General features: G+C 39.8%; 1 protein-coding gene across 1 annotated transcript in view; it reads left to right on the top strand.

Moving 5' to 3' along the window:
• Positions 1–14,705, top strand: part of NAV2 (neuron navigator 2) — a gene marked incomplete at its 5' end in the record, with an annotated part of 37,583 nt that extends 22,878 nt beyond the window's left edge. The window contains 12 exons of the mRNA XM_010015821.1: positions 446–599; positions 1,091–1,250; positions 1,741–1,841; positions 2,850–2,945; positions 3,100–3,268; positions 5,361–5,596; positions 6,697–6,851; positions 7,340–7,411; positions 7,881–8,077; positions 8,527–8,645; positions 13,013–13,216; positions 14,279–14,705. Of these exons, the coding sequence (XP_010014123.1) occupies positions 446–599; positions 1,091–1,250; positions 1,741–1,841; positions 2,850–2,945; positions 3,100–3,268; positions 5,361–5,596; positions 6,697–6,851; positions 7,340–7,411; positions 7,881–8,077; positions 8,527–8,645; positions 13,013–13,216; positions 14,279–14,404 (1,789 nt within the window). The remainder of the gene's footprint in view (positions 1–445; positions 600–1,090; positions 1,251–1,740; positions 1,842–2,849; positions 2,946–3,099; positions 3,269–5,360; positions 5,597–6,696; positions 6,852–7,339; positions 7,412–7,880; positions 8,078–8,526; positions 8,646–13,012; positions 13,217–14,278) is intronic.
• Positions 14,706–22,083: the final 7,378 nt, after the last annotated feature.

The raw sequence follows: 22,083 nt of genomic DNA, 5'->3' as shown, positions 1-22,083 counted from the left end.
AACCCAGCTGTGCACACCTGGTGAGCTTTAAATCTGTCTGTAAACTCATCAATCTCCAACCAACTGCTCTTACTGCCTGCACCCCCTTAATTTATTTAGATTTTGGCTTCAGAAGTTTTCCTTTATGGCAACTACCATGAAAAAAAAATGAAGACTATCCGATAGTAGGTGATTTCCACAATTCAGTTTCAGGATTCAAGACAAATGATGCTCAGACATATTTATTTCACTAGTTTCTAATTTTTCCATGACATATTTAATAGCTGACTTATGTATCACTAGTCAGATAAGCCCAAACTGTTGCCTGCTTCCTGCAGAATAAAAGGGTTTATTCCTCCTTTACTAATAAATGCTGGAGAAGCACCATCTGAAAAGTAGCAAATGGTTCAATGAACAAAATGGTTCAAGAACAAAAGATCAATGCCTGTTTTTCCATCTTCTCCAGTATTTCTGAATGCACTGACAGTGAGGCTGAAACAGTTATGCAGTTAAGAAATGAGCTGAGAGATAAGGAGATGAAGTTGACTGACATTCGGCTAGAAGCCCTTAGCTCTGCTCATCAGCTTGACCAGCTTCGTGAGGCAATGAACAGAATGCAGGTAAGAAGTAACCACCCCAAATGTTGCAGTCTGTGTTGATGTGTTAAAGATTGGCCAACCTCCCCCACAGTAAAGATCTGGAAGAAGGTAAATTTAAGTTTTTGAATGCTTACTTAGAGTTATGTTTAGCTTGCAAGTGTTAAGCCTTCATTAAGAGTCAGCTTGAACACACGAATTCTGCTGCCTTCAACTACTGTTTCAACCCTGAAAACATATGGGAAGATCATTTTGACTGTCAGCAGCTCTTAAAATGTTCCCATGCTCTCTGCCTTAATATAGCTGCATTTCAGTGTTTAGTGAATTCCCACATTTATGTTTTCTAGGATACGTTGAAAAGTTTCATGGAAGGGATATTGTAATAATTAAAATGATTAATTTATTAAACCAAAACATGAAAATTTGAACCATTCTTTCTTCTGAAGTTACTTATGTTGCTGTCCTTTAAGTGTGTTTTCACTGTGCCTTCTAACTCCTGACTTTGTCTTTTCAAGAGTGAGATTGAAAAACTAAAAGCAGAAAATGATCGGCTGAAATCTGAAAACCACGGCAGCTGTAGCAGGGCTCAGTCTCAGGTTTCCATTTCATCCTCTCCGAGACATTCAGTGGGTATCTCTCAACACAGTTTGAACCTCACGGAGTCAACCAGTCTCGGTGAGTTTAATGAGAAGGGTGGTGGGCAGGTTTTATCCTGCACTCGGAAGATTTGGTTTGGTTAGCCATGGAAAAATGAAAGCATGAAAATTATTACCAGTTGAGGTGTGGAAATATGTCAGGAGCTGGCACAAAGCCTCCTTCTGAAACGTTGTCGTAGGTCTGCTACACCCTAGGTTGGAGTTGTCCAATTATGACCTCAGCTACGAAGAGTCATGTTTGAAGCCATTTAATAGTGCTTATTTCCCAGGGGATATATCATAGGAAGGAAAGTACAGAGTAGCTAATAATTTTCAGTGCCCTTCACTTTTTAAGAGTGATACTGATATTTGGTAGGGAAGTCAGTAAACCCATTCTTATGTTTTAGCTTGGGGCATGTGAAGCCCAGATGCGTTGTGTTTGACTACAATAAACGTGTTGGAATCAACCAGAATAGTCTTCATTGTTACTAAGATACAGCTGTGAAGCCATTGATGTTCTCTATTCACAGACATGCTGTTAGATGACACTGGAGATGGCTCTAGCCGGAAAGAAGGAGGCAGGCACGTCAAAATAGTTGTCAATTTTCAGGATGAAATGAAATGGAAGGAGGTGAGTTGTGTTTCATGCCTAGCTTTAAAATGTAAGTGACTGTGGAATGGGCCAGGGAATTCAAATTTATTGGTGTGTCACTAGTGATAGACAAGGCACTCAGTTCCCTGCCGCTTCCATGGAACTGCTGAGAGCCAGCACTGTCAGTTCAGGTTGTCTCATGGACTCATCTACAGTAGCTCTGAACTAATAATGAAAATGGTCCAGTGTGTCAACAGAAGATGCACTGAAATGCTGGAAGCACCAATATTCTGGAAGAACTTCATGGATCCAAACTAGGACATCTGTATTTTATCATTCTAGTTCAGGTTTTCCTCTGGTACAGCTATCCCATTTTGAATGACGTCTTTCAGACATTCTCCATTTGCAAGTAATTGAAAGAAAGAATCCTAAACACCTGTAAAAGAGTATTTAAGAAATAATTTTGTGTCTTTTGTAAGGGGACACACACACAAAGAAATGTGACTAGTCAGAAATAAACTTGACTCAGCAGATTTTGTATTAATAATTGCAGCCTTGGGTAAGCAAATTTACAGTAAAACTATAATGCTGTCTCTCTATATAACTATTTATACATATAACCATGTATAATTTTTGTATATATGTGTAGATTTCTATGTCCGTGGCAGCATTTCTGGAAGTAAGTGGGGTAAACCTTGCAAAAGCAATATAGCTGATTGTGAAGTCATGGGAAAATTAGCATACCATGAACTTTCCTGCCTAGAATTCTCTTAAGAGTCTTTCTGTCTTCTTGAATTGTTCATAGATTGGTAAATAAATACCTTTTACTTATCATCAGTACTGAATAAGTATCCTTTAAATTTGTGACTTCAACACTGTAGGAGATGTTTAGAAGAAAAGAAGGATTTCATATAGCGTTTAGAATTCACCATAGAGAGTGGTAAAGATGCACCACAATAAAAAAGAAAAGCTATTCTAATAATATTAAACAGACTTGTCTGATACAGTTAGGATTTATTTCTTAACTTCACATTTCTGTGCATTTAGGATTTGAGGCCTCGCACCTTCCTCATAGGCTGCATTGGAGTCAGTGGCAAGACCAAATGGGATGTTCTGGATGGGGTTGTACGACGCTTGTTTAAGGTTAGAGAGTACAATTTGCTGAGTGTCTGAATTCTCCTATTAGATTCTGACGGTGCCAAGCAATATTGAACTTGCTGTGATGATGGCTATTCTAGCATAGAGCGAAGTTGGCCTTCAGTGCTGCCTAACTTTCTGTGTCCCTTTTTCACCCTAGGAGTATATCATTCATGTGGATCCTATGAGCCAGCTGGGGCTGAATTCAGACAGTGTTCTGGGCTACAGCATCGGAGAAATCAAACGCACTAACACTGCAGAGACACCTGAGCTGCTGCCCTGTGGTTATCTAGTTGGAGAAAACAACACTATTTCAGTTACCATCAAAGGTAATTGCACTTGACCTGCCTATTGTAGCTCTCATTAATTACAGTTTTATCAAAGATTGCTGTGTCAAGAAACTTTTGGAGGAGTAGAAACTTTTTCTTGTGTTTATTTTTTCCATCCCTGCCTTTTATTTACTGCCTTTTATTTTATTTTCATTTAATGAAGACAGCACTTAGAGTACGCAAAGTCTATAAATTCAGCCAATTTTCAACCTGTGACAGTAGGAAAAATTACACACACAGCAGTTTTCTCCACATATCTTGAACTCATGCCTGGAGTTGTCCTAGAGAAGATCTCATACCACAAGGGATATGAGGTAGAGTTGTTTGAGCAGCAAAGTACCTTCCAAATGAATAAAGCCTCAGAATTTCATTACCTCTTTGTGAGAGCTGTAGGTGTTACTTCCTTCATGCAGAGTAGAAAAACATTTGGATTTAACTTGCTTGATTGGTCTTGCTGAAGAATCCTTCCTTAGGCACCAATAAGGAGGGATCCCAGAATTCTCACGATACCTTAAAATCTGGATTATTTTCAAAATGTATGGTTTTCAGAATTCTTATTACATCATACTGCTAAGAATTTAATTCTTATATTTCTCATATAATTTCTCATCTGGTTTCTCAGGGAACCCTTTTTATATGAAAACTAAACGATGAAACTAGGTTTGAGGGGAAAAACCCTCAACCTGCTGCATTTTGTTACACCAGTGAAATCTCAAACGTAGGTCTGCATACAGATGAGTGTTTGAGAGCACTGCCAAACACTCTGCAGCTCAACTTTGAAAGCTGGCTGAGGGTAATTTGATTTTTTAATATTAGTGTAAAAAATCAGTTACCATGGGTAGCAAATCGGTGGGCAGGAAGACAAAATAAGCCATGAAATACCTCAATTTACTGAGGCCTGATGTGAACCCAGGGTATTCTGCTTACTTGGAATACACTGTCCAATAGTAAAACCCAAGTGAAATATTGCTTAAGGTCTAGCCATATCTGTAAAGCTGCAATCTGATTTTATATTTAACTTGCATTGGCTTGACTTGTACTTTGAAGTACAAGTGATAGCAGTTTTCAGTAAAACAGAAATGTATTTAATCAATTTATGAAAAATCACTTACATATACCTGTGAGATACAAAGCTGCCTGTATAAATGCTTAATATACCAAGTAACCATTGAGGTGCAAACATTTCTGTGTGTTATCTGCCAATTTCCCTTCCTGCTGTTTATTTTGAAGCACAGTGTGTTTTTCCTGAGCCAATTCTGCCTAAAGTGACTGCTGACATCGCATAAATGCTTATCAGTAGGAGTTTTATGTTAGAAGAGATAACTATCAGCATACAGAAAAGGAGTTTTAATTACAAGCATTTGGGAAAGCAGGGGGAGTTGATGATAGCTGGGTTTTTTGTCTAGTGATTCAAAAGTAAACAGGTAAATTCTGGATGAATTCATACCGTACAAGGCAAAGTACTGTAAAATGGATGGTTTGTGTGTGATATGTGTGGCCTGGAATCATTTAGTATGGCAGCTTTCATATGGCCTTAGACACCCTAGAACAGAAAGCTGAAGGAGGACGCAGGCTAAGCCCACAGGTCACTTCTGCCTTTATTTTTGCAGCTTTATATGTGCTCCTCTCAACGTGAGGGATACCAGAGTTGGGAAGGGATTTATCTCTGAAGTGAAAAACAGCTTGGTCAAGTCAGATCTAAATCTGCTGTTTCTAAGCGTGATTTTGGGGGTTTCTGCTACTATTTGCAACATACAATGTTGGTACAGTCACAGAATCACATTTTCCAGTTCTCTGGTTTGACTACCTATTTATTTCATAGAATTATAGAATGGTTTGGTTGGAAGGTACCTTAAAGCTCATCCAGTTCCAACCCTGCCATGGGAAGAACACCTTCCGCTCGACCAGGTTGCTCCAAGCCCCATCCAACCTGACCTTGAACACTGCCAGGGATGGAGCAGATTTCAACTAATCTTGATTGCTTTCCATCATTATAACTACTTGGTTAAAAAAGAAAACAACTTTTAAAAACTGGGGCAATTTGGCTAAAAACAGTGAATCCTTCTAAATGAAGAATCTTTTCCTGTTGCAGGTATCTGCGAGAACAGTTTGGACGGTCTAGTGTTTGAATCACTGATCCCAAAGCCTATACTGCAGCGTTACGTCTCTCTCCTGATGGAACACAGACGAATTATCTTATCTGGTCCCAGTGGCACTGGTAAAACATACCTAGCAAACCGTCTGTCTGAGTATATGGTCCTTAGAGAGGGCAGGGAGTTGACTGATGGCATTATTGCAACCTTCAATGTGGACCATAAATCCAGTAAGGTGAGGACACAGAAATCATCCTTGCATGATTAATGAAAAACGAGAGCCTCCTCTGTCACTAATTCATCCAAATCTGATTTAAAACTTCTCTTTTTAAAGCATTATGTTAATCCTGATTGGAAAAATACTGAAGGTTCCAGAACTGCAGATTCACCTGATTATGGGTCTGAAATAGTAGGCTTCCAAGTGTATATCTAAACACCTAAAGGTGTCATGGTTTTTCAAGTGTTTAGGAGATTAAGAATTGCCCAGGAAGTTAAACACTGCGTAAAATTCCCAGAAACTTAAGCAATCCCTGTTGCATGTGGGCATTCTTCCAAACATCCTTAAATGCAACTCTAGGCTGTCAAGAGTTTCTGCAACTGCAAGTATCAGCAGTTGTAATCTGCATATGCTGGGTTTGGAGTGACTGTTGTCCAGACACATTCCTGCACTGGTAAGGCATGTCTCTGCTTTTTGATGTGTTGATGGGTTTGCTGAATATTCCTCCAGTGAATGTCTACATTAGAGAAAAAAACAAACTGTATATTTAATGGCCTTAGGCATATTTTCCTCTGGAGAAGAGGAATGGTTGAAACTGTGGTTGTAGGCGACTGGTAAAAATTGAGATGTGCTACGAAATAAATGCTTTTGTAGAGAGAGTTGAGCAAGTTCCTGAAAAGAAAGAAAAATACATTTCAGATCTCTGAGTGTCAGATTAGGACAGCATGAATGAAAAAACACATACCAAATTACAAAATTTTACCCCCCCGCCCCCCACTTAAGCCCTTATCTCACACATACTCTTTGAATCTTCAGCATAACTTAGAAAGGAGAAGTAAAACCATATTCTTTTGTTTTCTCATGGAAAATGTGTGCATTTGTAAGATGTCAGGCTCTTTTGCTTTAGATTTCATTACGAAGGTAGTAGCTTATTTATCCTAACCGGATTTTCAAGGAATATGAAGAAAACCTTTCCTTTTTCCTTTTTTCTTTTTTCTTTTTTCTTTTTTCTTTTTTCTTTTTTCTTTTTTCTTTTCTCTTTTCCCTTTTCCCTTTTCCCTTTTCCCTTTTCCCTTTTCCCTTTTCCCTTTTCCCTTTTCTTTATATATTCTCTGCAGGAACTCCGCCAGTACCTGTCCAACCTAGCAGACCAGTGTAACAGTGAAAACAACGCTGTGGATATGCCTCTTGTAATCATTTTGGATAATTTGCATCATGTTAGCTCCCTAGGAGAGATCTTTAACGGACTTCTAAACTGCAAGTACCACAAATGGTAATGAAATACTCTCAGAACACATTCCACGTTTCAGTAGTGCAGTAAGACCACTGCTGTTGCAAAATGTGATTACAAACCCAGTATCTAGATGAATTTGGTCAAGTGGACTGAGATGGGTGGACTGTCTGTATTATGGACAGCAATCCAGAGGTTTTATGCTTTATTAAATGATCAGTTCTTCTAAAATCAGTAATAAAATAGTAGTAAAGGGTTTGAGTAATATGTTTTGGGTAATATCTCAAAGCAGGATATTTCTCTAAAAAATGGGGCTTTAGTATTGAAGACCTACTGCATGATGTGAATTGAGATTTCTGTTCTGCTTTGAGAATTTGAAGATTTCGGAACTCAGATTCTCAGTAAATTATTTGGTTGCAATTAACATTAAAGACAATTAACAGAAGAGACTCGAGTAACCCTTTTTTGATTATTGTTTTTCAAAAGAAGTCTGATTTGCTTGATTTTTTTTGTTTTGTTTTTTTTAATAGTCCATATATTATTGGCACAATGAACCAAGCCACCTCCTCAACACCTAATCTCCAACTTCACCATAATTTCAGGTACGGTTTATTCATGTTTCTCATTTATGTTTGTGGGCTGGCAAAGGAGTAACGGCTACTGAGTCATCTGAAATTGCTCTTATCAGCTGAAATAGCAAACTGAGGGAGAAATACCATTCACTACTAGTTGCTGCCCTGACATGTGCAGCTTTGTTATGATGCTGTTACTGAAGTAACTGCAGTTCATAATACTTCCAGAGGATTGTTAAGATATTTGATCTTCTAACAGATTTTAAATAAGACAATATTTAGGCAAACCGAATGAGAAATAAGCTGAAACAATGCACAGTGCAAGTTGTTGCAGCTAGAGCTCATCATCCCAAACTAACGTTGGCTAAGAAACATATATGCCTGGGATAACCCATTTTGATCATGATAATAGTCTAGAAATGAGAGAAATGTAATCCAGAATAGTTAGATTCAGTAGCATGAAAGAGAACCAATGGACATCTCTGCTGTTCTGCCCTAGATGGGTGCTATGTGCTAACCACACTGAGCCAGTGAAAGGCTTTCTGGGCCGTTTCTTGAGAAGAAAACTGATTGAAACCGAGATCAGTGGCAGGATGAGAAATACTGAGCTGGTTAAAATTATTGACTGGATTCCCAAGGTCTGGCAACATCTGAACAAATTCTTGGAGGCTCACAGCTCCTCTGATGTTACTATTGGTAAGTGCTGTGTCTGTATGCCCAGGTATATGTGAATAGACGTATTTTATTTCCTTGTATACGGGGTATATCTGTGTACATTTCTTTGTTCTAGATCAGGTTAAAAAGGTTTCTTTAAAACCCTACTTTCAGATGGCAGTGTACTCTAAGGCAAATCATACAAAATCTTTTTAAACTTTTTTTTTTTTCTAAATAAAAGGAACATACTTCTTAGTCCTGGCTACAAACTGTGTTAGGAAATCTGGTTGTTTTCACCTTGAAGCCTGTAGTTTTTCAAGTTGATTCAGAGGATTTTTGGTCTCTCACTAAGAGCAATTCACCAGCTAGCTACTTACGTTCTCTCATCCTTGGCTTCTTTCTCCAGAGAACTGGAAGTAATTGTTTGATCCGGTTTTTGATGCATATCATGATTGGAATTTGGGTGTAATAATCTGAATTTTCCTCTCCAGGTCCACGGCTCTTCCTCTCCTGTCCGATAGATGTAGATGGTTCTAGAGTTTGGTTTACTGACTTGTGGAACTACTCCATCATCCCATACCTTCTGGAGGCAGTTAGAGAAGGGCTGCAGGTGAGCAGGCAAAAGTGGAAAATCATAGGTCTTGAATGGTATCTATTGAAAAGGCAACACAGCATCAGACAAAACTGAATAATGGCAACACTTTCTGTAGGTATAACTTTGCACACTGAATACCTGCATGTCTTTGAAAAGGTAACCTAAATTGTCATTAATTTCAGGCAGAATTATTCTCTTCAAATAATTTTGAAATATTCAGTGGAAGCACTAAAAGTCCAAATTAGATTTTCTGAGAAGTGTTCAGATGCCAAACTACTGACATTTTCAGTGGGAGGAGTTAGACACTGAAATATCTTTCAGTCATCTGTTCCAGAAGCACACCTTCAAATTCTTCTGTGCCTCTGAAAAATACTTGTGGTCATTAACTTAGTTATGCACAATTTTCCTTTGTAAATCAAACTTTCAACTGATAAGGAACAAAGCTGTATATGGAAAGAAATGTATTAATGAGTGACAGGATCAGTGTCTGTGATGGTTTGATTACTTCTCAGTCTACAGGATTCATTTATAATTCTTTCAGAGGCCATAGTGAAATCATCACTGGTTGCATGTACTTAGTAACTGGTTCTTACTCTAGCAGTTTGGATAGCTTTAAGCATTGCCATGCAATTCTTAGCATCTACAGAACTATAAAGCTTTCTGGATTCGGGAGGGTTCAACAGAGTATTCCTGTGGACTTGCCATGCAACTATGGAAAAAAAAGGGCTTTTTTATTCCTCGGTCCTCTTTTCGCAGAATACAGCACATAATTTAAAATACAGTTTTGATGATAGCATCATGAAATATCAATAAATCCTGGGCATTGCATGCATGAAAGCTAAACATGAGATCACACATACAGAAATGAAAAGGTGGATCACAGAGTCTAGAAGGTTGGAAAAGGGCCAAAGGTGGATAGAGAATGGGAAATCATGGCAATGCATGGGGAGCTTGTGTTTTGGTAAGAGGGCTAATGGCATAATTACATCTGATACAGGTAGGAAGAGAAGAAGGTACTTCTCCATGTAAAAAGATTTATTAGAAAGATAAAAATGTGGAAAAGGTTCAGGAAAGAGCAATACGTATCATTAAGATACAGGAAGCATTGTTCAGTGAAAGAGATGAGAAACTCAAACTATTCAGTTTATTCAAGAAGCAGCTAAAATTTTAGTTGATCTCTGGTCCTCTGCTTTAGTCCTGCGGGGGGAAAAAAGCCTTGTGGATGTTCGGAAAGTTTTGATGAGAAAAATCCACTTGTAAGTAAGACATGGCTTGTTATTGGTAAGAATAATTAACGGTTACAAAACTTTACTTGCAGAAATTGTAGGTTCTACATCACATAGGTCTCTGAAGTGTTTCTGAAACATGGAATACCTCCAAGTACAGGCTCCATGGAGAAAGAGTTGTGTTGCAGAATGGTTCCTTCATGTTTGTGAAGAATAGTTCTCTCCATTCTGCTATTGCTTAGGGCTCACCACTGCAGTGTTTTTCAGGATGCCTCACCATGAAGAGCTTTTACTAATGGCTTCTTACAGATCTGTGAAATACATGAGTTCTTCAACAAGCTTGGGTTAAAATTCGGGCAAACTGCTGTTGCCATGTGAAATCTGTCAAGTGCCTGTTGACCTCATTTTCTTTGGGATGATTGTTGTAGACTCTGAGACATGAGGAAAGTGATAGGTCCAACAGTGCAAAACACTGAGAGGAACTGTGTTAGAAGTAGAACAGAACTGTTACATAAAACTTCTTATAAAGGAAGTTAATGGGAGCCAGTAATCTTTTTCACCTAAATCAAGAGAAAGGAGCGCATGTGATTCTGTTTCCTCCTGAAATGGAGAAAACTGATACTGACAGTGGTGCTTGGGCTGCTTGTAGGTCTCACATTGCTGATCAGTAAGTGTGGGTGGAACACAAAAATAGATTAGTAACAGAACTATAGAACAAAAGTAATAAAACCATCTTTTTGCTTGCTAAAGCTATCATTTTGCCTGATATCTGCTTCTTTCCTTAGGTTATTTGAATGGCTTGCATTGCAGGTGTAAGGATTTCAGTTTCTCATGTTGTGCTTCAGATTCTTTATCTGCTTCAGTCCAATTTCCCCAAATTTCACTAATTCATTTCTATTTAAATAACTTCCCTTTTGTTTAGTTGATGGATAAGAATAAGGCTTCAGTATTTGAAGAGTGAACAGAGTTGTGCTGCTTAACAAGCTAATGCTACAAATGTGTGTTTCATTTTGGGCTATTTTCTGTCCTCCTTACACCCACAATGGCTCCTCTGAGAACACCTCTTCTCTCATGAAGTTGCATGCCAGAAAGGAAGGGTGAACTGCTGATTTTACTCTGATCCGAGTGAATCTAAATGGAACTAATTTTATATCTCTGTTTCTCAGTTAGGGAACTATTCTGGGTCAAAGACGAGCAAGCCAAATGGATCCTTAGAGTAATTGCTCCCATTGGAGCTGAGCTTTTTTATTCTTCAAAACAGGGATCTGAAAATTAGAGGGTTAGATAAAACCCAAGTTCCATCTGCTTGGTGTATCAATATGGAGTGCAGCGCCAGCAAAAAGAGGAACAAAGTCCCTGTAGCCTCCTGCCACCATCACTCATACTCCAGTCATTCCTCTTTGGTGCTTTGTGAAGCAACCTGTTTGATCCTTGCCCCCTTAATTGCTCCCTAGAAAATGTGCACATGAAGGGGATGGACAGAACTGGCTGCTGTGGAAGGGAGCAGTGAGTTTGTCAGTTTCTGGTCTGCTAAAGATACCTGATGATTTGATAAACTGAAATGGGAATTTTATTCACTAGCTAATTGTCATAAGTGAGCCAGGATCCACACAGACCTGCATAGCAAAGACCTGAAAAACATAAAATCCTCTTCACTTAGCAACTGACATGTGCTGTAAATTCAAAAGCAAAATTAAAATAGAAGATCTGGTTTACCACAGCTTGATGATGTTATTCTGGGAAAATAATACAGTGCAGCTGAAGGATGAAGAGTATTCGGGCTGTGAAAGAGGCTGTTAAAAATTGCTTAGCACCATCTGCTGGGCACTCTGCTTGGGCTGAGTGCTGCTTCAGAGTAAAGCAGAAGATGGTATTTAGAGCAATTTAAGACTTCAGGCATGCAAAAAATGAAACCACAAAAAAACCCAAGAAGAAATAGTGATGAGGAAAGTGAGATACTCTTAGGTCTGTCAGCAAGTTGATGAATTTCTTGGTAAGAGCTCCAGTTTTCCCCCTTGCGTGTTGTCATTCTAGTGACAAAATGCCAGTGACCAGCTGCAGTTGCTGAAGGATGTTTAGGCTGAAATTTATAAAGCAGAATTAAGCATTTTTAAAGACACTTGAAGCTGTATTTATGCTTTAGAGAGTCTTGTGGCATTAAAGTGAGTGTATTATCTAGTTAAGGCAGACTGAATATAACAAGGGGAGGAATATGTTGGGATTCAATAACACTGTTCAATACAGAAAAAGGTTTTGGAACAGAGCTTGCTTTCTTGAAATAGGAACATAATCACAGACAAATCCTGCTGTTGCTTTTTGTTGGTTGAGTGCAAAGGAATTCTGCTGACTTGAAAACCTTTTGCTGTGACATCCATCATTATTGCCTGATGACAGGTCTCACGTTTCCTCTTACACATTCCACTGAAGGCAGTTTCCCAATGACAGCAAATGCACATAAGGCAGCTGCTGGTGTGATCCAGATGTCAGTGTTGATGGCCTCTTTGTATATTGATTTCATTTAAATTAACTTTATTAAGTGATGTTGTTTTCAGGTCTCCCTTTCTTCCAACTGGTGCCAAGAGAAGGGCACTTCAGTCTCACAGGAGGTGGTCAGATGCCTCCAGATCAGTTGCCATTAAAAATTGCTTTGTATTTCATTAGGGTAACTTGTTCATCCCTGCTCACGAGTGTTTTCTGCATTCCAGGAATCATAGAATCACAGAGTGGTTTGGGTTGGAAGAGACCTTAAAGCTCATCCAGTTCCAGCCACCGGCCACGGGCAGGGACACCTTCCACTAGACCAGGTTGCTCCAAGCCCCGTCCAGCCTGGCCTTGAACACTGCCAGGGATGGGGCAGCCACAGCTTCTCTGGGCACCCTGTGCCAGCGCCTCAGCACCCTCACAGGGAAGAATCTCTTCCCAAGATCTAATCTAAATCTAACCTGTTCTAGTTTAAAGCCATTCTCCGTTGTTCTGTCACTACATGCCCTTGTAAAAAGTCCCTCTCCAGATTTCTTGTAGGCCTCCTTTAGGTATTGGAAGACTGTTACAAGGTCTTCCCTGAGCTTTCTCCAGGCATGTTAATTTTGGTTAGGAAGGAACTGAATTAAATGGTTGACTAATAGGAATGTTCTGTGTGGTTTTATGCTTTCCCAGTTGTATGGGAGGAGAGCACCCTGGGAGGATCCTGCCAAATGGGTGATGGACACCTACCCCTGGGCAGCCACCCCACAGCACCATGAGTGGCCTCCTCTGCTACAGCTGCGACCTGAAGATGTGGGCTTTGATGGCTACTCAATGTCACGTGAAGGCTCAACGAGCAAACAAGTTCCAGTGAGCGATGCTGAGGGAGATCCTTTGGTAAGCTTTCGTTTCTGAAACAGCAGAACTGCTTTGTTTCCCTTGTTTTTAGGGATTAGAAACAGGAATAAGAAAGTAAAGGACAACTGAGGAGTGATTAAAAGCTTTAGCATGATAAGGCAATGTTTCTAGAGAGGTCATCAAGTGAACTCTCGGAATGAATTTGCATGGAAAGCCAGTTCAGTTTTGCAAGAAATGGAGGAAGAAGTTTTTCACATTCAGTTATGTGAAAAGTATCAGAGGATACTTTGAGGACTCATTTTTTGAGGAGTGACTGAAGATGAGTGTAATACACTTAATTCCTACCCTGTGGAATTAAATTACAGTGAATCCTTTTCATTTAGCCTGTTTTGCTGCAATCACAAAATAGGCTTGTTGCTTTACTTCATATGGCTTTGAGAGCTGTATTCTTGACACCAAATGAAAACTGAGATTTTCAAGGAATACAAGAACTAATTTATGAATTAGAAATACCACACAAAAACGTAGAAAAACGTTAACGTGTAATTGTACAGAAAGTATAAATTGAGGTTGAAGGTAACACTGGATGCACATTTTCTTCCAATGGGAAATGGTTATTGAAGCTGCTGTGCCAGCTGGACACCCTGAAGCTGTTCTCTTGAGCTGTTAATTTTTGTGGGCAGTTGGGAGTATAGAAATGTGTGTTCCAGTGTTTACCAGCTCATATATACATATGCAGACATTGAGCTAGGTATTAGGATGTTTAGATTTCCTTCATTTGATCTATCTGTCTGTATTTCCATGGGTCAGAGGGAAGAGAGGGGAAGGATGCTTGTCAAGTACAGCTGTCAAGTGACCCCTTCAATCTTCTCATTTCCATCTTCACTGGAAAAGCATTCTTTTTATGACTAACTTGCATGCTGCTGTAACACAATTTACAGTTAATATCTCTCATCAGAGTCTCATTATCAATTACGCTGCTTGTTTCTTCCTTTCCTTTGTTACCCACTGGCAAAGTGGATGCCACTGGGGATTTTATATGGAGTTGGTATTCTGTCTACCTCAGAATACAGGTAACAGTGATGACCTGTGCCTTTGCAGATGAACATGCTAATGAGACTGCAAGAAGCAGCCAACTACTCGAGTCCTCAGAGTTACGACAGTGACTCCAACAGCAACAGCCATCAGGATGACATCCTCGATTCGTCTCTGGAGTCAACGTTGTGATTTTCCTCAGACGGAAAGAGGTGGTTCCCACTATCACTCTTCCACTTACCAAGAACCCTGCTCACAGTCTCATTGAAAAGAACATGTTCCTGGGCTGGGATCTCAGTATTAGAGCTGCAAGAACAACAAGACACTTGGAATCAGTCTTGAACCTGGGTGCAGGCAACCCAAGCAACGTTTGTATTGTTTTTCTTTTGACAATGGTGAGAACTGCACTAATTACTTTTTTTTTTCCTATTTAGTTGCTGTAAACTCTCATGCCTAAGATACTGAAGATGTTAAAAGTAATCATTACTAAAAGTTGAAGGGGTGGGAGGGGGGAACTTCACAGTTATGAAGCAAACAGCTTTGTGCCATGTACTGTCCGGAAGGAGAGGGGAGAGGAAATGTTTGCCTATGCTGCTTCTGACCAAACACATTTAGGTGAGGGCTGGACTTTTACCAAACAGCTTTGCAGATTAAACTAAGCTTCGTAGAGTTCTGGTGCTATAACAATATCATTTGCCTTGGTAATAATATTCAATAAAGGCAAAGCTGCAAAACAGGGAAGTTTGAATAAATATAAAAAAAGAGAAAAGGAAAAAAAAGGAAACGAAGCGCTGCTCTCCTTGCCAGTCTGAGACCTTGGCTCTCTTTCATTGTGTGTTTATAAAGATATATATATAAATAGGAATATATAAAAATATATATACCAGGTTTTTTCCAACACTGTGTAACAATCTGTCCTACCACAAGTGACAAATCAGGTTGCTCTTTGCTAGTTAAGGCCTGACTCTCTTCCACTTACATCCATGTAACCAATTCAGTTGACTTCAGCGGCATTGGCAGTCCTAGGGGAAAGGTTGGACTTGATGATCTTAAAGGTCTTTTCCAACCTTGTTGATTCTACAGTTCTACTACACTGATGTATTTACACTGAGGAGAGGGAGTTCTCCTCCTCCATGGAAGTCAGTGCAAAAGGTCCATGCCCCGTGAAGTCCTACAGCTCTGAAGGACCTTTGGTGAGCCCTGTACACAGAGGTGAGCTGCACCCCTGGAAAGGGTTTGATCGGACTGTCAGTTGCAAATTCTTGCCATGAAATGTTACAGCTGTTTTCTAAAAACTTTAAGTTTAGTTCAGAGCTTTCGTTACAATCAACCCAGACGTATAAATGGGTTACTTAAAACTCAGCTCTGTAACAGTTCCAGTGCTACTCTGGTGAAAACATTTGTGATTTTTCTTTTAAATTAAAAAAAAAATAACAGGATTTTAGCAGTATTCAGGTCTGGAAACCAAGGAGGGAAGGTACTTTTAAGTTTAGCTGGGCCATGCTTTTGAGTTTTGGCAGAGCTGTGAACCTGGTTTTCTTTCTCCTTCTCTCTGAACGCACACACCTACACTATCAGCGTTCAGCTTGGTACTTCTGTTTTGGAAAAAAGAACACCTCCCAAAGAATTGCACTTTCCTTTTGATGGCAGCAAAAGCTTACACCACCATCACCACACCATCAGCTGTACCTCAGCAAAAACACCACTCCTCAGTATGGGTTTGTACGAGCCTTTCCAGCTATCTTTTGGTGCTGACTTTTAAAGCAATGCCTTATTTTGTACTAATTGTGTTTGATTAAATTAGTGCTGTATATGACGGGGTTTTATTTAAAGAAACAGGGCTAAAGTCATCTCTTGGAATATCTTAAGTTGCTGTGAATATTGTTTGTAAGAGATAACTAGAATTTGTTTAAATGTGACAACAGAAAAAAAAGGAAATGAGAGAACATTTCAGGTTCATATCAATCTGCAGCTAATAAATCACTGAAGAGCTGTTTTATCCATGCAGTGGCGGGGGGGAAAGCTTTTCAACTATAATAAATGCTGTCATTAATAAATTACAGGAATATGCTGGTTTTTCAATGTACAGAAAGAAAACTTATTACAAACACTTTTTTAAGAGCTTGTGGGTTTAAAGTAACAGACAAGTTCATGCTTCTGTGACTCAGCTTGAGAGGATGGTTTTATTATACCTCATGACTTTCTGTAACATAACTGTACTTTGTCTTACTGAGCTGGTCTTGAATCTGCTCCTGTTACAACTTTTAAGTGCTGATGACTTTTTTTGTTTTTAAAGAAAAATATTTTAAAAGAAAAATTTAAATATTTTAATGATGGGGGTGGGGGAAGAACTTGGTGTTGTTACTGTTTTAACCTTACGAACTCTTATTTCATTATTTCACTGAATGAAATACCAAGGCTTACTCAGTCCATGTTTCTAATCCAGTTCTTGGTACTGTAAAAACGGGATAAATGTGTATGGAATCACATAGCATGCTGATGATGAGTTTGAGAGAGGTGAATTTTTCCAGTAGTCTTGACAATTCTGCTTCCCAGCACTGACTTTACCTGCTACTACTGTGAATTTTGGTACCTAATCCCCCAACTGAATCCATGCAGATGGAGCATGTGCCTGCAAAGAAAATCCAGTTGCAGGGCTAGGGCTTTAAATGGACTTGATATCCTAGAAAATGGCTCAGTTAACCTTTAACTGGGTGCAGTAAGAGATGTTTAAAATGATGTTTTATTTGTGGGAAACGGGGTATTTTTGTTTTTTTTTCCTCATTTTTAATCCTGTGCTTAAGCTCAGGAAGGAATTTCTGTTCTTATTTTTTATTGACAGTAGTTTGGATTACTGTGAGAGGCAGTTTGGAGTAGGCTAGTTATTCTAAACATCACAATATTCAGTGTCTCTTCTGAAACTTCGGGAAGCAGGGTTACCTGTTGTGCACACGTCTTAGTTTTTATCAAGCCTCTTCATAGATTTAAGTCTTTCTTTAAGTGACTTTGTTCTCATTTAAGGCTTTTTCAAAACACTTCCTTACTTTTATGCCTTTTTTTTTTACAAAGTTGGCTTGTGTAAAAAAAAAAAAAAAAAAAGCAAAATTCTATGCAACATTCGTGTTGAGTTATAAATTGACAGTAGAAAACCATTTTCTTCAGAACTGCCAAGAATGATACAGGCCATAAATGAGATGTGGTTTATTTGGGGAAGGGGAGGGAGGGGGTTGGCTAGCCTTTTTGTATATTTTGGAAGAAGCAAACTGCTATTTCATTGTTGATGCTTAACTTCGGTATTATGTGTATGAAATCTTGTCTAAATGTGGCAATTTGCTTTCAAAGAAAAAAAAAACTACAAAAAGAAAGCAAAAAAAACCTCTTTGTTGCTATTCAATGGAAGGTTGCTGTTTTGATCTAGTCGTTTCCAGTGGAACAGTTTATGAAATATGTTCTATAAGATGTACATTTTTTCATTGTAACATAGAAATGTAAATATTTGATTAAAAGTGCTGCATTTTGATGAATTTTTTCTAGCCATTTTTAAAGAGAAAAAACTAGGAATTGAGTATTTTGTGTACGTTTATGATGTTTTCCATTTGCTCCTCTCCCTATTTAATTTTCAGTTCTCATTTAGGATTGGAATTTGTGAATGGTCTGTTTGAGATCATGCTTCCCCTTTCTCACCCTCCCCAATTCTCCCCCTTCCCCGCCCCCAGTGTCATGGAGAATAAAGCTGATGATTGTACCAGTCTTAAATTATTCATGATTCAATAAAATTGATGCTTATTTATTCAGATTTGTGGCTTCCCCGAACTCTTAATCAGCATTTTCTGGGTTTTTTATTTGAAGATTGTGAGGTTCACTTTGTTTTTATTGGCTTCCTATAAGTACTTGTGAAAAGATGCCAACAGCCTTTACCATATCCAGGAGGAATTTAGCAGAGGGACTACACCAGTGCAATTCTCTTGCCCGTAGCTAATGTTTGCAAACATCAAGATCTGCTCAAGACAACATTGGTCTATCTATTTAGAGCATCTCAGCATAATGCTCAAAGTCAAACAGTACATGGCCATCAGGATGTATCCTGATAACAGCTGGTTCTAGCTTCTTCAAGACAAGTCCCTGTAGGTCACAAGGGCTGCAGGTGCAGTAAGTGTCAGGCTTAGTCTGAACATACTTTTGCAGAATGACTTTTACAGCATCCCAGACTGGTTTGGGTTGGAAGGGACCTTAAAGCTCATCCAGTTCCAACCCCCTGCCACCAGCAGGGACACTTCCACTAGTCCGGGTTGCTCCAAGCCCTGTCCAACCCAGCCTTGAACACTGCCAGGGATGGGGAGCTTGTCGGAGTACTTTATTTGGTGACCCTGGGCAGATCAGACATCACTTAGAATAAAGCCATGACATATTTTCATTTGCAGAAAAAAAAGGTGACAAAATTTTCCTGGTAACTTTGCAAAAGCAGAGTATTTGTTGGCATCACTTGGATCTCCAAGAAGAGCTCCAGCATAAGGCCATCTGCAAGTCTTCACTTGCTCTGGTAGGTCTTTCAAACTATTTTCATTCTCATCTTTAGGGAGTTGATTTAAAGGAAGGAAACTTAAGGGCATTAAGCACTTGTGTTTACAGGCTCATAGAGTGGTTTGCGTTGGAAGGGACCTTCAAAGCTCATCTCATCTAACCCCCTTGCAACTAGTCTCTTCAACTAGATCAGGTTGCTCTGAGCCCTGTCCAACCTGGCCTTGAATGTTTCTAGGGATGGAGCATCTGCAACCTTTCTGGGCAACCTACACATTCCACACATTATTACAATTTCCTCTTCACCTAGTTAATAGAGACAACTATGATTATACAGTAATAAATTCACATTGCTCAGTAGGAACATGTAGGGATCTATTACCCTTTCTTTCCAATAAAGAATCTTAACTCAGAAAGTACTCTCTTTTCAGAATGGATAAATCCAGACCCCTCTGCACTTAAAATGTAATGAGTAATTCCTAACAGTAGTAGCTGGTTGGTTGTTTTTTCCTGGATGCTATTTTCATATTTCTGCCTGCCTTTTTTTTTTTTTGACAGTTCCTTGTCGTTATGTGTCTTCTACTTACTGACATAAACTATTAATGTTGGTAAGACAGATCCACCTGTATCAAAGAAAGAGTTTTGAAAGATTCTCTTTAAATTGAAGATCTGCACTCAGTTGAACCTAAAAATAGTCGTCTTTCAACAATGCAGCAGTGCAAACTGTACCTCAGATGGGCTTCATCTGTCTCTCCACAGCAATTTGCCAGAGGCAGAATAGTTTTGAACATGTTCACGCAGATTTGTCTGTGTTGTGTAAACTTCCTTTGATTCACAGAGTTGCATGTTCTAGAATTGGCCCTGGAAAATGCTCCAGCCCTTATCTTGGACAGAGTTTGAATCAATGCTGGACTGGCACCAAAACGTTTAATATCTCCCAGGAATTCTTCTTCGCTTTCTTTTTCCTGGCTGCCGTGTCCATTCTCCATGTTCTTGTTCTTCAGTGTGCACTGTCTTGCACACTCCTCTTCACATTTGTTTTCTCCTTTACCTCGTCTCCTCATCTTGTCTTTAACTTTTAATACCCTGCTTTTCTGTTTCAAATGTACTATTCTGTTCTTATTTTGTATCCTTCCTGGATCCACCTCATCATTTCTAAGAGCCGTAGGATCAGTGCTGACTTCCTTCCCACAATGGAAAGGGAAATTCCCTGGAGTCACTTACAAACTCAGGCACAGCCTGTGACATGTATTTCCACCCTTCACTTTCTGCTGACCTTTTCCATTGGTATCTTGAAGAAGTCACTTCAAGAACCAGAGAGGAAATGCCTTCTGATACCCTTAAAGCTCCCATCCTCTCTTCTGCACTTTCTGTGCACAATCTCATTTTACCACTTCATTAACATTGACGATTCTGATGTTAATCTCTATGTTAGGTGTGATAACTGAGTGCTCATGTTATAGGAACACCTGCTTTTCATTAGTTTCTAGCTTTTAATGCAGACAATCAGTCTGATTCTCTCTGCTCTACGGTTTACAGCCATAAAGAAGACTTTTGGGAGTTAGAACCAAGCACAGCAACTGAGGACAACTCTCATTTCTGCAAGTAACAGAGGGGCTGAATGTTGGCACATCCTTCCCCATCAACATCTCTGTTTGCTTAGCCACACAGATAAATCCATGTTCTTCTCTCCTTGCTTGATCACAGAACCACACACTGTGAGAGACCTTTAAAGGTGATCTAGTCCAGCCCCTCTGCGATGAGCAGGGACATCTTCAACTACACCAGGTTGCTCAGATACACAAATACTTCTGATTTGCTCAGTTGCTGGAGACATAAGGAGACTGAGTTAGTTACAAGGGATGGAGACCATGCTCTGGCTAGGCATGGGTAATTCCACCTCCTGCTCCTGTAGGAAGTTCACCCATACAGGGTTGGGCAATTAGGAGGTCTGAATGACCTTAACATGAGATGGGATCCACAGGCAATTGGGAAGAGGTTGTGCTTCCAGTAAGACCTTGTAGTAATCCTGCCTCAAAGATGCCTGTACATCAAGGAGTTGGTGATCCACACCACAATTAACTGGAGTACGCCCAGGCCTGTGCCGTGGCCTATGCTGCAAGAACAGCCTTGCCTTCAGGCTGGTAGTGTGCTGCACAGATCCCTTTTCCATAAGACAATGGACAATGCGTGGGGCCCCATGCAAACCTCATCTCTAAGATGATCGTCATGTTCAAACTTCCCTGGAGGGCATGTGTTCTTCAAAAGAGGCAATTTATTTTTTTTTTCTTCTCTTTTTGGCTCAACTGTGGCATTCTCAAGCTCTGTGGTACCAAAATGGAGCGTGGCTGGCAAGGACTTTCTGTTAGGAAAGATTATTTCATACTGAATGGATAAACATGCTTTCCTGCTTATGGTATTAACATCTGGGGCTTGTTAGATGATTTCCACACCTATGGGTAAGTGTTTTTTCGTGGGCATATGGCAATATTAGCACAGTGCTCCTGGTCTGAGGCTGTGCAGGAGGCCGTCTGCCTTGTCTGCCCTGGTTTTGGCACAGGTGAAAACACTCCCAGCTCTCCCAGTTGTGTGGGACACTGGTTGAGCAGCCTTTGAGCTGAGGAGGGGATCGAGGGGCTGGGGTTGCCATGTAGCAGTTAACAGCATGGGCTCCCTGAGAAAGGGATTTGTTTTCTCCTTCTCCCGTCCAAAAGCTGCTTTCCCATGCTGGGGGAGATCAGAGTTCCAGCAGGCACAGATGTTGAACCACCTGGTTTCTTAGGGGGTAAAATAGCCAAGAATTTCCTGCCCTGAGCTCACAGTTAAAGATAAATCCCCTTCTCCGCCTTCCCCAGTGTCAGATATTTCCATCCTGGCTGCGAAAAGGAAGAATAGACATATAAGACCACTCTGGGCCACTGGGTCTTTACAAAGTGCCCTTTAATACCATAAAGCAGCAGTTGTTATGTTATACAGGATTATTTTTTTGAATAGTTTCAAAAACTGTGGATGCTACTAGTGAATATGGCTCTCTTTCCATCTCCATGAAGGCAGGAAAGGCTTTTTCTTGCCATTCCTCCTTTTCCAAAGAATACAAAGAACTGTCTAAAACAATAAATACATAAATAACAATTTTTACAGAGCCAGCAGTTTTGTATTAGCCTCACCAAGACAAGCTAGTTGCACAGAATAGGGGGAGGTGGCCTCTGACACTCTTCAAGTTAACTGCAAGTTATGAAACATTTTGCTCTTAGAAATACACCCAAGCTGAACTCTCAGTGGGCATCCACAGTGGGAACAAACCCAGTTGTCATCAGGTCTTCCTAAAGTACCTGGGATCTCTCCAGGTAAGT

Source organism: Nestor notabilis, unplaced genomic scaffold (genome assembly GCF_000696875.1).
Source record: "Nestor notabilis isolate BGI_N333 unplaced genomic scaffold, ASM69687v1 scaffold2926, whole genome shotgun sequence".
In the NCBI taxonomy this organism is placed as follows: domain Eukaryota; kingdom Metazoa; phylum Chordata; class Aves; order Psittaciformes; family Psittacidae; genus Nestor; species Nestor notabilis.
The sequence above is the reverse complement of the archived record's forward strand: the minus strand, read 5'-3'. Positions and strand labels throughout refer to the sequence as shown.